Source organism: Aquarana catesbeiana, linkage group LG03 (assembly GCF_042186555.1).
Source record: "Aquarana catesbeiana isolate 2022-GZ linkage group LG03, ASM4218655v1, whole genome shotgun sequence".
Taxonomy (NCBI): domain Eukaryota; kingdom Metazoa; phylum Chordata; class Amphibia; order Anura; family Ranidae; genus Aquarana; species Aquarana catesbeiana.
In genome coordinates this window covers 307,339,454-307,356,299 of record NC_133326.1, presented here as the reverse complement: position 1 = coordinate 307,356,299, position 16,846 = coordinate 307,339,454, and the positions used below count along the sequence as shown (strand labels likewise).

General features: G+C 42.9%; 1 protein-coding gene across 1 annotated transcript in view; it reads left to right on the top strand.

Moving 5' to 3' along the window:
• Positions 1–16,846, top strand: part of LOC141133958 (dynein axonemal heavy chain 3-like) — a 3,453,856-nt gene that overhangs the window by 1,462,631 nt on the left and 1,974,379 nt on the right. The window contains exon 36 of the mRNA XM_073623563.1: positions 9,383–9,483. Coding sequence (XP_073479664.1) covers positions 9,383–9,483 — 101 coding nt within the window. The remainder of the gene's footprint in view (positions 1–9,382; positions 9,484–16,846) is intronic.

The following is a 16,846-nucleotide window of genomic DNA, read 5'->3' as shown; positions in this document are numbered from 1 at the left end:
GGCATGCAAAACTGGCCTTCTGCTTGTTGACAATGGCATATCCAGGTCTGCTTTGTAATTAGTGGGCCCCTTTTTTAAGAGATTTCATGGTTGCTATGATGGAGAGCATTTCTGTCTCTTAAGTTTTGCAGCCCATGTTGACGTTTTTGTTGCCAACTTCTGTTCAGCCTATTTTCCATTCCTTGTTGTCTCACCTGACTGATGACTTTTTCAACAATGCTTACTGTTTTTTAATGTGTATTAGACATTTGCTTTTTTTTTTTTTTTTTTATTGGCTGTGACCTTAGACTTGATTCTGTTCTCATTTTTTCTGATTTGACTGTTGCTCTTTGGTTTAGCATCATCAAATATTATAATCCTGTGCATTTTATCTAGAGCATATGTGTACTAGGAGGCATAATGAACCTTAAATTTAAAACCCAGACATTATAGAAAGATACTAGTAAAAAAGTTACATATCCATTAAATCATGTAAGGTACAGTGGGGATGGAAAGTATTCAGATCCCCTTAAATTTTTCACTCTTTGTTATATTGCAGCCATTTGTGTAAATCATTTAAGTTCTTTTTTTTTCCTCATTAATGTACTCACAGCACCCCATATTGACAGAAAAACACAGAATTGTTGACATTTTTGCAGATTTATTAAAAAAGAAAAACTGAAATATCACATGGTCCTAAGTATTCAGACCCTTTGCTCAGTATTTAGTAGAAGCACCCTTTTTATCTAATACAGCCATGAGTCTTTTTGGGAAAGATGCAACAAGTTTTTCACACCTGGATTTGGGCATCCTCTGCCATTCCTCCTTACAGATCCTCTCCAGTTCTGTCAGGTTGGATGGTAAACGTTGTTGGACAGCCATTTTTAGGTCTCTCCAGAGATGCTCAATTGGGTTTAAGTCAGGGCTCTGGCTGGGCCATTCAAAAACAGTCACGGAGTTGTTGTGAAAGCACTCCTTTGTTATTTAAGCTGTGTGCTTATTGTCATTGTCTTGTTGGAAGGTAAACCTTCGGCCCAGTCTGAGGTCCTGAGCACTCTGGAGAAGGTTTTCCTCCAAGATATCCCTGTACTTGACCGCTTTCATCTTTCCCTCAATTGAAACCAGTTGTCCTGTCCCTGCAGCTGAAAAACACCCCCACAGCATGATGCTGCCACCACCATGCTTCACTATTGGGATTGTATTGGACAGGTGATGAGCAGTGCCTGGTTTTCTCCACACATACTGCTTAGAATTCAGGCCAAAAAGTTCTATCTTGGTCTCATCAGACCAGAGAATTTTATCTCTCACCATCTTGAAGTCCTTCAGGTGTTTTTTAGCAAACTCCATGCAGGCTTTGATGTGTCTTGCACTGAGGAGAGGCTTCCGTTGGGCCACTCTTCCATAAAGCCCCGACTGGTGGAGGGCTGCAGTGATGGTTGACTTTCTACAACTTTCTCCCATCTCCCGACTGCATCTCTGGAGCTCAGCCACAGTGATCTTTGGGTTCTTCTTTACCTCTCTCACCAAGGCTCTTCTCCCCCGATAGCTCAGTTTGGCCGGACGGCCAGCTCTAGGAAGGGTTCTGGTCGTCCCACAAGTCTTCCATTTAAGGATTATGGAGGCCACTGTGCTCTTAGGAACCTTAAGTGCAGCAGAAATGTTTTTGTAACCTTGGCCAGATCTGTGCCTTGCCACAATTCTGTCTCTGAGCTCGTCAGGCAGTTCCTTTGACCTCATGATTCTCATTTGCTCTGACATGTACTGTGAGCTGTAAGGTCTTATATAGACAGGTGTGTGGCTTTCCTAATCAAGTCCAATCAGTATAATCAAACACAGCTGGACTCAAATGAAGGCGTAGAACCATCTCAAGGATGATCAGAAGAAATGGACAGCACCTGAGTTAAATTTATGAGTGTCACAGCAAAGGGTCTGACTACTTAGGACCATGTGATATTTCAGTTTTTCTTTTTTTTAATAAATCTGCAAAAATGTCAACAATTCTGTGTTTTTCTGTCAATATAGGGTGCTGTGTGTACATTAATGAGGAAAAAATGAACTTAAGTGATTTTAGCAAATGGCTGCAATATAACAAAGAGTGAAAAATTTAAGGGGGTCTGAATACTTTCCGTCCACTCTGTATGTTTACCTACAGTACAATTACTGCAGGTACCTAACTCTCCCTTGAAGTTAGCCTTCTACAATCCCCTTCACTGTATGACTAAAAACTTTAAGCGGGAAGGGCAGCAATAAGGGCTAATCAGGGCTTTCCTGCATTGGAGTCTTCCTTCTAGAACATGCTTAGAGAAGGGAAGAGAATAGGGTGAATCAGTGTACTTCTTCTCACTATCTAACTGAGTTAACAATTTTGGGTCAAAAACAACGCTGTATAGGTTCACTGCAATAGAGAGAATAAAGGTCAGCAACGTAGTTATGCTTTCTTGCAGAGATTTCTGGATAGACTGGCAGAACAGAATTGCAAATCTTTTGGTTAGATAGTTCACATACAGTATATCAACTGTTTATTTAGATGTTTACCTGGAGTTTGACTCTAAGGGACATTAAAGGTAAGGAATGGAAGCAATCATAATAATAAATCCTTATTTGTACCCTTACAATCTGAATAAGGTAATACGTAGATGTGTAAATCTAAGCTTGATATACTGTTTAGGGAATTGGATGATACAGTTTGGCCAGCCAGTAGAGTCTTGGTTTACATCCTAAAACTAATTGTCAGGAAGATCCTGCCAGTAACAGGCATTCCGGGCTCATTGGAGCATGTTCACGGGCACCATTGCGCATGCGCTCCTGTTGGCGCCAGGCGGGTTATTTAAGCCTGCCTGTCACATACAAACTTCACTGTCTGCTCTACAGCGTTCTGTGATCTGAGACTTAACCTGTGAATACCCGGCTATCCGTGACTATCCCAGCTATCTACCTGCATCTGACCCTCGGCCTGCTCTTGACTACTCTCCTGCCTGTTCCTCTGGTTCTTCTACTGCCCGCTTGATATCTGACCCGGCCTGCCTGACTACTCTCAGTGTGTTCCAGTTCCAGCCTGCTAGCCTGTCAGCTGTTCCTGGTTCCAGTCCAGTGTTCCAGTTCCAGCCTGTTAACCTGTCAGTTGTTCCTGATTCCAGTCCAGTATTCCGGTTCCAGCCTGCTAACCTGTCAGCTCCTGGTTCCAGTCCAGTGCTCCAGTTTCAGCCTGCTAACCTGTCAGCTGTTCCCGGTTCCAGTCCAGCACTCCAGTTCCAGCCTGCCAACCTGTCAGCTGTTCCTGGTTCCAGTCCAGTACTTCAGTTCCAGCCTGCCTCCTGTTCCTGTCTCCTGCATGGGATTCCTGGACTTCTGGACTGACTTTCTCCGCTGTTGATCCTGCCAGGCACTCGCACCACTCCTCACTCCTGTGCCTCCTGTTACCTTACCAGGGGCCATGAGTAGGAGCCGTAAGGGAGGCCTCCCTCTGCAATTCTGGCTCAAGCCACTAGGTACGTGACAGTAGCAGACAGCCATGTCTGAGCCTGAGCAGGGACCCTCTCCAATGGAGGAACTTTGTCTATACCTTTATACATATGACCTCGGTGGTATGGACGTGTCATTGCCATCATCCCATACAAAATTGTAGAAACATTATATATAACCTCTAACGGGATTTTTAAGGCAATGAAAATTTTTTTAGGCTTGCTTAAAACCAATTTTATTATAATAGATCAAGAAAAATTATGACTGTTTACACGAAAAATATAATCAAATAAGTAGAGAAAATTTATATACAGAAAATCTGTATTGCTAATGATACATCGCTATAAAAACAGTTTCGGAGAAAAGTGATACACACCACCCAATACAATCACCACAGATGAAAACCGTGGCGTCGAGTGGTGGATTTCCAACGCGTTTCAACCTGTATATTTTTATGAAAAGTCTTCTTCAGGGAAATGCATCACATTCTAGAAAACCAAAAAATCATCATATTACAATTTATAAATTTTTTATCAATTTTTATCAATGTATTATAGTTCCTGCAATGTGCAGTTGTTCTATTACTCACATCCTCCCAGGACATCTCATGGATAAACATAGGCTCCCACACTGTGGTGGATGGTACCAAGTCTCCAAAGATTAAACATCCTATAACTCCTACAAGACGGCTGGAAATATGCATTAAATCCAAGTATTTGGCGTTTTCAGCATCAAGTAATGATAGCTGTTTAAAAAAGGGGGGCATAATTAGAAAAAGGCCACAATAATAGAGGGGGAGGGAGGGGAAAAGACGGGAAAGGGGGGGCGGCGGGGCCCGGGAGGTGTCTACACCTGGCAGGACTAACCCAGGTGGTTAAGAGCCTTCAGGAAGGGTACACCCAGCTGGAAGAATGGGTTCTAGTCCTGTCTAACCCCATCAGAACCCAGGGAGCCCCCCTGCTTCTACCTCTTCAGCTGGGGCAGCATCTTCTCCAACAGTCGTGATGCTCCCTCCAGAACCCAGAGTTCCTACGCCTGAAAAATTCTCAGGAGACCGAAGCAAGTTCAGGGCCTTCTGCAATTCTTGCAAACTTCAGCCACGTACCTTTTCCCTGGAAGTCACCAAGGTGGGCTTTGTGGTCTCCTTGCTTACCGGTGACACCCAAACCTGGGCCCACCGTCTCTTGGAACAGAAGGCTGAGGTGCTAACCAATCTTACCACCTTTTTCGATGCAATGGTACAGCTATACGAAGACCCCCAGCTTTCAGCGACTGCAGAGAGTCTGTATCTGCGCTCCACCGCCTAAATTCAGTTACTTAATCCTCTGCTGCCCTGCATCCCTGCTGAAGGGTATGCAGGGCAGCGGAGGATTACGTGACTGAATTTAGGTGGTGGAGCGCAGATACAGACTGGAACGATGCTGCTCTCTGCCATCAGTTCCACATGGGACTGTCTGATCCATTGAAAAATGAGCTAGCTAGAGTTGGCATCCCGCAGACTCTGGACGCACTGATCCACCTGGCTATACAGATTGACCGAAGCTTGAGGGAATGAAGGGCTTAGAGAATAACAGGATTTCCTTGTCCAACCTGGATTCTACCAAGAGTCCCCAGCCACTTACACCCCGCACCCTCTGCACAACCAATCTCCACTCCTGACACATCTGAGCCCATGCAGCTAGGGGTATTTCATCCTTCCCTTACCCCTGAGGAGCGTCAACGTCTGTGTTTATACTGAAGAGAACCTGGACATTATGTCAGAAACTGCCCTGTAAAGTGTCTTTCTATATCCCCTGACGTTGTAACCTCCTTGGACAAGACCACCTCTCATCTTGCTCTCTCTGTCTCGTTACAGCTCCCAGGAAAGACTTTGCAAATACCCACTATTATTGACTCTGGAGCCTGTAGTTACTTCATGGATTTATCCTTCACAGCCCAACACCGCATTCCTCTTCTTCCTAAGACCCATGGACTTTCTATTCATCTGGCTGATGGGTCTGCCATTAAATCTGAGCCTGTAGTTCAAGAGACCGCCCCCATACCGTTACCATCTCTAGCTCACACTGAGAACTTTTACGCATGGACATAATCTCCTCTCCCTTATTTTCTGTGAGTCTAGGTATGCCTTGGCTATAAGCCCACAACCCTAACATCAACTGGGTCACAGGGGAGGTCACCTTTTCTTCACCCTACTGCCAACAGTTCTCTGGTTAACAAGATCCTCATGGGACTTCTACTCTACTATGCCTGGACACGGAAGTCGGAATATGTCAATCCATTCCAGAGACTTGCCATGATTTCCTGGACGTATTTAGTAAACAAGGGGCAGAGACTCTACCACCCCACTGAGCCTATGATTACCCCATCGGGCTGCTTTACAGAGCCGAAATTCCCTTTGGTAGGATTTTTCCTTTAACAGAGGTGGAGCAGCGGGCATTAAAGGAATACATTGACGAAAACTTGAAAAAGGGGTTCATGCGCCTATCCACGTCTCTGGCAGGCACAGCCATATTTTTCACGGAGAAGAAAGACCATACCCTTTGACCTTGCGTTGACTACCACGAGCTAAACAAGATTACCGTTAAGAACCGTTCGAGTACTTGGTGATGATCTTCGGGTTGTGCAATGCCCCCGCCACCTTCCAGTACTTCATCAATGATGTTTTTCGTGACTATTTAGACTTATTCATCATTGTCTACCTAGACTATATTCTAATTTTCTCTTCTTCCCTTGACTCCCACCGCAGGCACGTCAGATGTGTGTTGGCCTGGTTTCGACAACATGGCCTGTACTCGAAAGCAGAGAAATGCGAGTTCGAGCAGGAAAGTTTTCCATTCCTGGGACTAATTATCTCCAGTGAGGGCATAAGATGGACCCCCATAAGATTGCTGCAATTCTAGACTGGCCGGTCCCGACAGACAAAAAAGGAATCCAACGTTTCGTTGGGTTCGCCAACTTCTATCGAAAATTTATCAAGGGGTTCTCGACCATCATTGCTCCAATCACCCAGTTAACCAAACAGGGAATCCGCTTTCATTGGTCTCCTGAGGCCCAAGCGGCCTTCGAGGCTCTCAAGGGACTCTTTACCTCTGCTTCCATCTTGAAACATCCACTGACTCTTGATTGACTCTTCCCTACCATTTGTACTTGAAGTGGATGCCTCTGAAATGGCTGTGAGAGCAATACTGTCCCAAAGACAGGGAACCAGGGCCCTGCTTCATCCAGTAGCTTTCTTCTCTCGCAAATTATCAGCAGTGGAGAAAAACTACGACGTGGGAGACCGAGAGTTGCTAGCGATGAAATCTGCGTTATCTGCTGGAAGGAGCTGCTCATCGAATTCTGATCCTCACCAATCATAAGAACCTGGAGTATCTGAGATCTGCAAAGAGGTTAAAGCCACGACAAGCCAGGTGGGCACTTTTTTTCTCCAGTTTCTCTTTCCATGTCACTTATCACCCAGGCTCCAAGAACATTAAACCTGATGCCCTGTCCCAGATGTTCCACCAATCCAAGGAAATCTCTCTTGCAGACACTATCCTTTCTCCTGGAAATTTCCTCCTGCTTCAAGAAAACCTGCTCTCTCGAATCAAGACGCACTCCATTGGACTGGAATTACGGGCTAGAGATGGCCTGTTTTGGCACAAAGATAACATTTCCATACCCACAAACCTACGAGTGGCCATATTGGAACTTTGCCACAATCGTGCACTGGCTGGGCTTTTTTGGCATAACCAAGACCACTGACCTGGTACAGCGTACCTTTTGTGGAATCCTGCATAAATTGCGTTCAGAGCAAGAATTGTAGAGCCAAGGCCTGTGGGCTACTAAAACCTTTGCCTGTCCCAGACAGACCATGGAAGATGTTATCCATTGACTTCATTGTCGAGCTACCCCCGGCAAAAGATCATACACTATCTTTGTGGTAGTAGATCGACTGTCAAAAATGGCACACTTTATTCCAATGAAAGGCACTCCCTCAGCCCCCAAAACAGCACAGGTATTCATTAAGGAAATTGTCAAACTCCATGGAGTATCAGCCAACATTGTCTCAGATCGGGGGGTACAATTTTCCTCCCGATTCTGGAGGTCCCTTTGCATAGCTCTGGATATTGAATTATCGTTTTAATCCGCTTATCATCCTCAGACCAAATGGAGAGGACTAATCAAACCCTCGAGCAATACCTGCGCTGTTTCTCCTCTTTTGCCCAAGACGACTGGATTTCCCTGCTCCCATTGACTGAATTCACCTACAACAACTCCACCCACTCCACTACCAAGCAGACTCCATTTTTTGCTAACTTTAGCATTCATCCTTCATTCCTGCCCAATTCCCTTCCCGAATGTACGGTGCCAGCAGTTCAGGAAAAGATAAATTTCTTTCCCCCCCAATAATCAGCTATTACAGGAAACTATGTCCAGGACTCAGGAGCACAACAAAGAAACTTTTGACAAAAGAAGACGAGGTGAATTAGTACTGGCACCTGGTGTGGCTATCCACAGTGAACTTGAAGATGGCATGCCCTTCAAGGAAGTTGGGGCCCAAGTTTATAGGCCCATTTCCTGTTAGAAGGAAAATCAATGAAGTTGCTTATGAACTAGAACTTTCGAATTCACTGAAAATCCACCCTGTGTTTCATGTGTCACTACTGTCTCCAATCCACTTCCTGGTCGAAGTTCGGATAATCCTGACCCTGTTATAGTAGATGGAGAGGAGGAATTTGAAGTGGAGTCAATCTTGGATTGCAGGAGGAGAAACAACCAGAACCAATTTCTGATTAAGTGGAAGGGGTATGGATCCGAAGAAAACTTTTGGGAACCCGAGGGGAACATCCACGCTAAGAAACTGGTTCAGTCCTTTAAAAGGTCCCATTCTGAGAGGTTTGACCGGATGTGCATCCGGAGGCTGCCCCTTGGGGGGGCAATGTCAGGAAGATCCTGCCATTAACAGGTGCTCCAGGCTCAGTGGCGCATGTTCAAGGGCGCCATTGCGCATGCGCACATGCGGGAATGTACGCAGGCTCCTGTTGGCGCCAGGCAGGCTATTTAAGCCTGCCTGTCACATACAAACTTCGCTGTCTGCTCTAGAGCGCTCTGTGTGCCTTAACCTGATCTGAGACTTAACCTGTGAATACCCGGCTATCTCTGACTATCCCAGCTATCCGCCTGCATCTGACCCTCGGCCTGCTCTTGCTTACTCTCCTGCCTCTTCCTCTGGTTCTTCTACTGCCTGCTTGATATCTGACCTGGCCTGCCTGACTACTCTCAGTGTGTTCCAGTTCCAGCCTTCTAGCCTGTCAGCTGTTCCTGGTTCCAGTCCAGTGTTCCAGTTCCAGCCTGCTAACCTCTCAGCTGTTCCTGGTTCCAGTCCAGTATTCCGGTTCTAACCTGCTAACCTGTCAGCTGTTCCTGGTTCCAGTCCAGTATTCCAGTTCCAGTCTGCTAACCTGTCAGCTGTTCCTGGTTCCAGTCCAGTGCTCCAGTTCCAGCCTGCCAACCTATCAGCTGTTCCTGGTTCCAGTTCAGTACTTCAGTTCCAGCCTGCCTCCTGTTCCTGTCTCCTGTCTTCTGCAAGGAATTCCTGGACTTCTGGACTGACTTTCTCCACTGTTCCTGCCAGGAACTCGTACCACTCCTCACTCCTGTGCCTCCTGTTACTTTACCAGGGGCCACGAGTAGGACCCGTATGGAGGCCTCCCTCTGCAATTTGGGCTCAAGCTATTAGGTACGTGACACTAATGCTCATTTGTGTTAAAACATGCTCCTTGAGGAAGTTTTGGTATTTATTTTTTTAACGATGCCCTTTACTTATGGCTGTCTGGAGATTGTATATGAGAGGTTATACTGGGAATACCAAGACCATTTGTGACTTTTAATATCTTTTTCAAATTATTTTAGCTTTGCCAAATTTCAATACCTTTTTCATTTTATTTTTTAATTTTAGCTTTGCCTAATGAGTGGAGAAATCATTCAAATGAGTCCACAGCAGAACATGATTTTTGAGGTACTTGATCTTGAGCAGGCTTCACCAGCCACAGTGAGCAGGTAGGTAATCTCAGTTTTCAAGATTTTATCACCCAGCTTATTGTGATTACAGATATTTCATGGCATAAACTTACTATAAACATAAATATGTGAGTGGGCATTATATACACACAAATAATTATACATGACACGTAGTCTGGCTAATTATGCTATATATTTTGCATATACAATATAACTTTTCTTTTACCTCTCTTTACCTGTGCGCTTCCTGTTTTTAGAATGTGTGACTCAGAGTACGTTTATTTTTCAAGGCTTTTAGCTGTTTGTTTTTGTACATTGTATGTAAAACTGCATTTCTAAAATGCTATCTGATTAAAATATTCCACTGGTGTTCCTCAGGGATTAGTATGACCTTAACAAATATATTAATGTTTTTGCAGTCGAGATATTATGTTCCACTATAGTAATATAATGTCATCTGTTTATGTTAAAAGGTAGATTTGAATAATACAACATAAACTCCTGAATTTTAATATTAGCTGCTGCATGGCTGTTTCATTAGAAGACAAAGCAACTTGGGTCCAATTTAATGGTGATGCATAATGGATTGTTGTATCGGTTTATAAATTCATTATAGCAATTAGAAACATTACTACACAGGAATCTAAGACAGCACATTTGTTTTTTTTTTCTGAAATTGAGTTTATTTCAACTTTCTCATGCAAATTTTGCATATAAAAATAATGGTGTGCACTAAAATGATTCAGGGACTCCTAAATTGCTATATACACCAGAAACATTGTTTTGAATTGATTATGAAACTTTGCACTTGTACAATCCTACCTTAATTTGGAAATAGTGTTTCATGTTTAATTGTAATATTACTTTTTCTCCAATTCATAAATGTTTTTTGCTCATGACCGTTCTGTTCAGCAACTTGGAAAGGTTCCTTCCTCCTTTCAGTCCTACTGCCACTAGAGAGCTATATATATCAAAATAATATATTTTCATGTCCACGCTCTGTCCAACAAATATTTAACCCTTATTCTCCTGGGGGGGCACCAAAAATTACTGTAAAAGACTAACCAGATGTCAGCTTTAACTGCTTCACATCCAGTCCACGTCTATCCATGTACATAACAGGCTGAACAGGATGAGCACTGATGCGTGTGCCTCCTTCCATTTCAGACGCGTGAGTGCATGGCTCCTAGAGAGTGCATCTGAGAGCCTGGTGATTGGTTTGTCCCTCAGACACAGCAGTTCACTTGAACATGGTACAGGACCAATTAAATCAGTCCTCTGCCATGTGATTTCTGCGTCCGATCACCACCATACCAGCGGGTCCCGATCGCAGCCACACCAGCATCCTGATCACTGCCATACCAGTGTGTCCTGATCATCACTACACAGGCATCCTGATCACCATGATTCCAGTGTGTCCTGACCACCGCCACACCAGCATCCTGATCACCACCATAACAGTGGGACCTGATCACCACCATTATATGTGAGAAGAGAGCTACTGTGAGAGCTAACTGTGAGTAATTTTCAGCCTTTGCACGCAATGTTCACAAACAAAAAACATTACCAGCCAGCTCACTGTGTCCCTGATCTCGGCCCAACAGTGTCTAACAGTGACATCTCTGCCCAACAGTGTAAACCAACCACAGGCAGCCATCTGTCACCTGTCCTAATGTCCCCAGCGCTGCCAGGGACAGTGTCCTTCAGTGCAAATCCACGTTGCACTACAAGTGCAAACTACAAGTACAAAGTGCACTTGAAACTGCACTGAAAGTGCACTTGGAAGCGCAGTCACTGTAGATCCGAGGGGGACATGCAAGGAAAGTAAAAAACAGCATTTTAGCTTGCACGTGATTGGATAATAAAATCAGCAGAGCTTCCCCTCATTTCAGATCTACCCCTCAGATTTACAGCGACTGCACTTCCAAATGCACTTTCAGTGCAATTTCAAGTGCATTTTACACTTGTAGTTTGCACTTGTAGTGCAAAGTGGATTTGATTTACCTTTCGTAAATAACCCTCATTGTTTCCTATACAGTGGTGGCTGATTTTTGTGATACACAGGTTGAAATATCCAGTACATAATCAGTCCAAACATTACAACGGTCTCACACATGTGTATCCGCATACTCGGGAAGAAAAGAATGTGTTGAGGTGTTGTTCTAAGAATGCATATTCTGTGTGTTAGAAAAAATGTGGTAATTTTGTGGGTGTTTCCACTGTCCTGGTGCTCCAGGGCCTATAAAATGTGATGAGTAGTCAGGAAATCAGATGTGTAATTTACGTGTCTAGAGTGCCTGATAGTGCTTATTGGATTTTGGGTCTCTCTATGTAGCTTGGCTGTGAAAAAGTCTCACACATGTGGTGACATCAATAACATGAGGTTTAGCAGAATGTGTAATTGTATGTATGCCTATGTACAGTATAAGTAAAACCTTTTTAAAATTACAACTTTGAGCAAAAAAGTGTATTTACTTTCAACTCGCCATGCCCTTTTATTAATTATCTGTCTACTTTGCAAAAAGGGGTCATTTGAGGGGTATTTGTACTGTCTTGGCATTTAAGGGCCTCAAGAAATGATATACGGTAGGTAGTCAGTACATCCAGGTTGAACAATTTTCAAATCTGTATATACCATAGTTTGTAGACTCTATAACTTTCACAAAGACTAAATAATTTACACTGATTTTGGTTATTTTCACCAAAAGAGGTAGCAGAATACATTTTGGCCTAAATTTATGATGAAATATTATTTGATTTCAAACTTATTTAACAAAAATTTGAAAAGTTTTGATACTTTTTAATTTCTATAGCAAAAAGTAAGAAACTCAGTAATAATTAAATAATACCAAAGTAAAGCTCCATCTGTCTCAAAAAATTATAAAAATTTTATTTGGGTACAGGGCTGCATGCTTGAATAATTGCTATTCAACGTGTGACAGTGCTGAAAGCTGAAATCTTTTTCTTGTCCTATGAAGATAATTATGCCTCCATTCCGAGGCCTTCACATAATGATTTGTACCTACTTCTTCTTCTTCTAAAAAAAAAAAAAAAAAAAAAGAAAGCTAAAAATTGGCCTGAACTGGAAGAGGATGAAAGTATCCAGACTTGAGGTGGTTAATAATACTGCACAACAAAGATTTTTCTTCCTGAACACTTTGTGTTGTATCCTATAGATTTTTGGTTGCTAATAATCAAAATATCCTGTAATTTACAGTATCTCACAAAAGTGAGTACACCCCTCACATTTTTGTAAATATATTATTATATCTTTTACTGTGACAATACTGAAGAAATGACACTTTGCTACAATGTAAAGTAGTAAGTGTACAGCTTGTATAACAGTGTAAATTTGCTGTCCCCTCAAAATAACTCAACACACAGCCATTAATGTCTAAACCGCTGGCAACAAGAGTACACCCCTAAGTGAAACTGTACAAATTGGGCCCAATTAGCCATTTTATCTCCCCGATGTCATGTGACTCATTAGTGTTACAAGGTCTCAGGTGTGAATGGGGAGCAGGTGTGTTAAATTTGGTGTTATCGCTCTCACTCTCTCATACTGGTCACTGGAAGTTTAATATGACACCTCATAGCAAAGAACTCACTGAGGATCTGAAAAAAGAACTGTTGCTCTACATAAAGATGGCCTAGGCTATAAGAAGATTGCCAAGACCCTAAAACTGAGCTGCAGCACGGTGGCCAAGACCATACAGCGGTTTAACAGGACAGGTTACACTCAGAACAGGCTTCACCATGGTCGACCAAAGAGGTTGAGTGCATGTACTCAGAGTCATATCCAGAGGTTGTCTTTGGGAAATAGACATATGAGTGCAGCATTGCTACAGAGGTTGAAGAGGTGGGGGTCAGCCTGTCAGTGCTCTTCTAAAGATGAGGCACAAGAAAGCCTGCAAACAGTTTGCTGGAGACAAGCAGACTAAGGACATGGATTACCGGAACCATGTCCTGTGGTCTGATGAGACCAAGATAAACTTATTTGGTTCAGATGGTGTCAAGTGTGTGTAGTGTGGCAACCAGTTTAGGAGTGCAATAACAAGTTTGTCTTGCCTACAGTCAAGCATGGTGGTGGGAGTGTCATGGTCTGGGGCTGCATGAGTGCTGCCGGCACTGGGGAGCTACAGTTCATTGAGGGAACCATGAATGCCAACATGTACTGTGACACACTAAAGCAGAGCATGATCCCCTCCCTTTCGAGACCACAGGGCAGTATTCCAACATAACGACCCCAAACACACCTCCAAGACGACCACTGCCTTGCTAAAGAAGCTGAGGGTAAAGGTTATGGACTGGCCAAGCATGTCTCCAGACCTAAACCCTATTAATCATCTATGGGTACATCCTCAAACAGAAGGTGGAGGAGTGCAAGGTCTCTAACATCCACCAGCTCCGTGATGTTGTCATGGAGGAGTGGAAGGGGACTCCAATGGCAACCTGTGAAGCACTGGTGAACTCCATGCTTCACAAAATAATGGTGGCCTCACAAAATATTGACACTTTGGGCCCAATTTGGCCATTTTCACTTAGGGGTGTACTCACTTTTGTTGCCAGCAGTTTAGACATTAATGGCTGTGTGTTGAGTTATTTTGAGGAGACATCAAATTTACACTGTTATACAAGCTGTACACTCACTACATTACATTGTAGCAAAGTGTCATTTCTTCAGTGTTGTCACATGAAAAGATATAATAAAATATTTACAAAAATGTGAGGGGTGCACTCACTTTTGTGAGATACTGTATATCTGTATATCTGTAATCACACACCGTTTAAAAACTTCTGCTTTTGCAATTTCTTCTATATATTTTTTAGGTTTATTAATTTTTGTTTGCATTACTGGATGCTTTGTGTAACTCATGCATGTCCAGGTATGCATTCAGGGCATAATGGCATTTGTTATCACCATTATGTATAAAAATTTCTGTCTTTTAAAGTCGATAAAGATGATTTAACACATTTCTTTGATGGTGAAACATTTCACTAGAACATTGCCACAAAGGAAGAAACAGTATCAGGATAACTGTAATCCGCCAGTGCTGGCTGACTGCTGACATCGCAGCAAGTTGCACACTTTTAGCACTGTTGAACTGATGCAGTGCCAGAAACAATACGTGATTAAATACATTATAATCATTAAATGTTAAAGCGGACTTCCACCCAAAAATTGAACTTCCACTTTTATGTTTGCTGCCCTCCTCAAGTGTCACATTTGGCACCTTTCAGGGGGGAGGGGGGGAACGGGGACACGTTAATGACATGTCCCCTTCCTCACTTCCAGGGACAGTCCCAGCCTGATCTCCCGGAAGTTCTCTCCCCCTTCCCCCGCCCCCGGGCAAATTTTAAAAAGCACAGCACGCACATGTGCAGTAGGGAACCAGCAGTGAAGCCGAAAGGTCAATCCGAAGATTGGCTGGGGTGACCACATCACGGGCTCCCTGGACAGGTAAGTGCCCTAATATTAACCACTTCCTACCTCGCCCATAGTCAAATGACATCTGCAGGAGGGATTTTTCCCATCCTGGACAGGCATCATATGACGTCCTGGGCTTCCCGGCCACCTAGGGGGCGCGCACACGGCCACGTCACTCGGGAGCGGTTGCACATGCCTGGAGGCCTTGATGTCCACCGGGCACCCGCAATTGCTGGTAACAGAGCTGGGATGTGGATCTGTGTGTGTAAACACACAGATCCACGTCCTGTCAGGGGAGAGGAGACCGTTTGTGTGTTCCCAGTACAGAGGAACACTGATCGGTCTCCTCCCCTTGTGTGTCCCCTCCCCCTACAGTAAGAATCACTCCCTAGATAACACATTTAACCCCTTGGTCGCCCCCTAGTGTTAACCCCTTCCCTGCCAGTGACATTTATACAGTAATCAGTGCATTTTTATAGCACTGATCACTGTATAAATGTGAATGGTCCCAAAATAGTGTCAAAAGTGTCCAATGTGTCCACCGCAATGTCACAGTCATGATAAAAATCTCAAATCGCCGCCATTACTAGTAAAAAAAAAAAATAATAATAAAAATGCCATAAATCTATCCCCTTTTTGTAGATGCTATACATTTTGCGCAAACCAATCAATATACACTTATTGCAATTTTTTTTACCAAAAATATGTAGAAGAATACATATCAGCCTAAACTGACAAATTTTTTTTTTTTTTTAATTGGGATATTTATTATAGCAAAAAGTAATAATTATTGTGTTTTTTTCAAAATTGTCACTCTTATATTGTTTATAGCACAAAAAAAAAACGCAGAGGTGATCAAATACCACCAAAAGAAAGTTCTATTTGTGGAGGTAAAACATGCTAAAAATGTAATTTTGGTACAGTGTTGCATGACTGCGCAATTGTCATTCAAAATGCAACAGCGCTGAAAATTGGCCTGGGCAGGAAGGGGGTGAAAATGGCCTGTACTGAAGTGGTTAAAAGTCAGCAGCTGCCATATTTGTAGCTGCTGGCTTTAACTTTTTTTTTTTGGCTGGACCTCCTCTTTAATTTTATATTTTTCAACATCTCTGCATGATAGTCATTCTGATTTTTTTTGTGCTTTGTCAGAAGGGGTCTATCATAATCATCAAAAGTTTTTCACGAAGTAACTAAAATGCAAAATGCTTCATATGCAGGGACCACTTTACAGACTAAATGTTGGCCACACATTTCATAACATATAATGGGCAATCAACTAAATTGTCAGTATTTCCATCATTTGGTGCTCAAAAATGGAGTGTATTACCACAGTATTACCGCATGTCAGAATCAACATGCATATAAACTCAAGATAAAAATATAGAAAAGTATTGCAGCTTGCCAGTCATTGGACCTAATGGCTGAATTCATTTTCTTTTTAAGGGGCTTTATTTCTCTTTTTTCACTCTGTAATCCTGACATGAACCCACTTCCTGTCCTAGAGTGACAATAATTGCTCATTGTACTTTATCTATCGAGAAGCAGCATTATCAGCCTAGGACAGGAAATCCTTTCACTACAGAACTCCTTTCCCTTTTTTAATCTCTGTAGCATTGGGGGTAGTCGGGTTGTTCTGTGGCTCACAGACATAAGCCACTGATATTATTTAGATAAGACTTCAGAGTAAACAGGACACAGGGCAGGAATTTCAGGCATAATCAACACATTTTTAACAGGTTTTTATAGCTTACTGATTTAATTCTATATTTAATATGGATGGGCAAATCTGCCCATTCATTGGAGGGTTGTCAAATGCTGTTTGAAATGAATGAAAACAAAACTTAGCAGTGAATACAATGGAAGTCTGTAGTGATAGGGTTGAAATAATGACTTAGAGTTCCACTGTAATTGTGTACGTATCAATTGTTCTATTTAAATTGTTTGTGCTCCTTTCTTACCTGTGTACGTATCAAT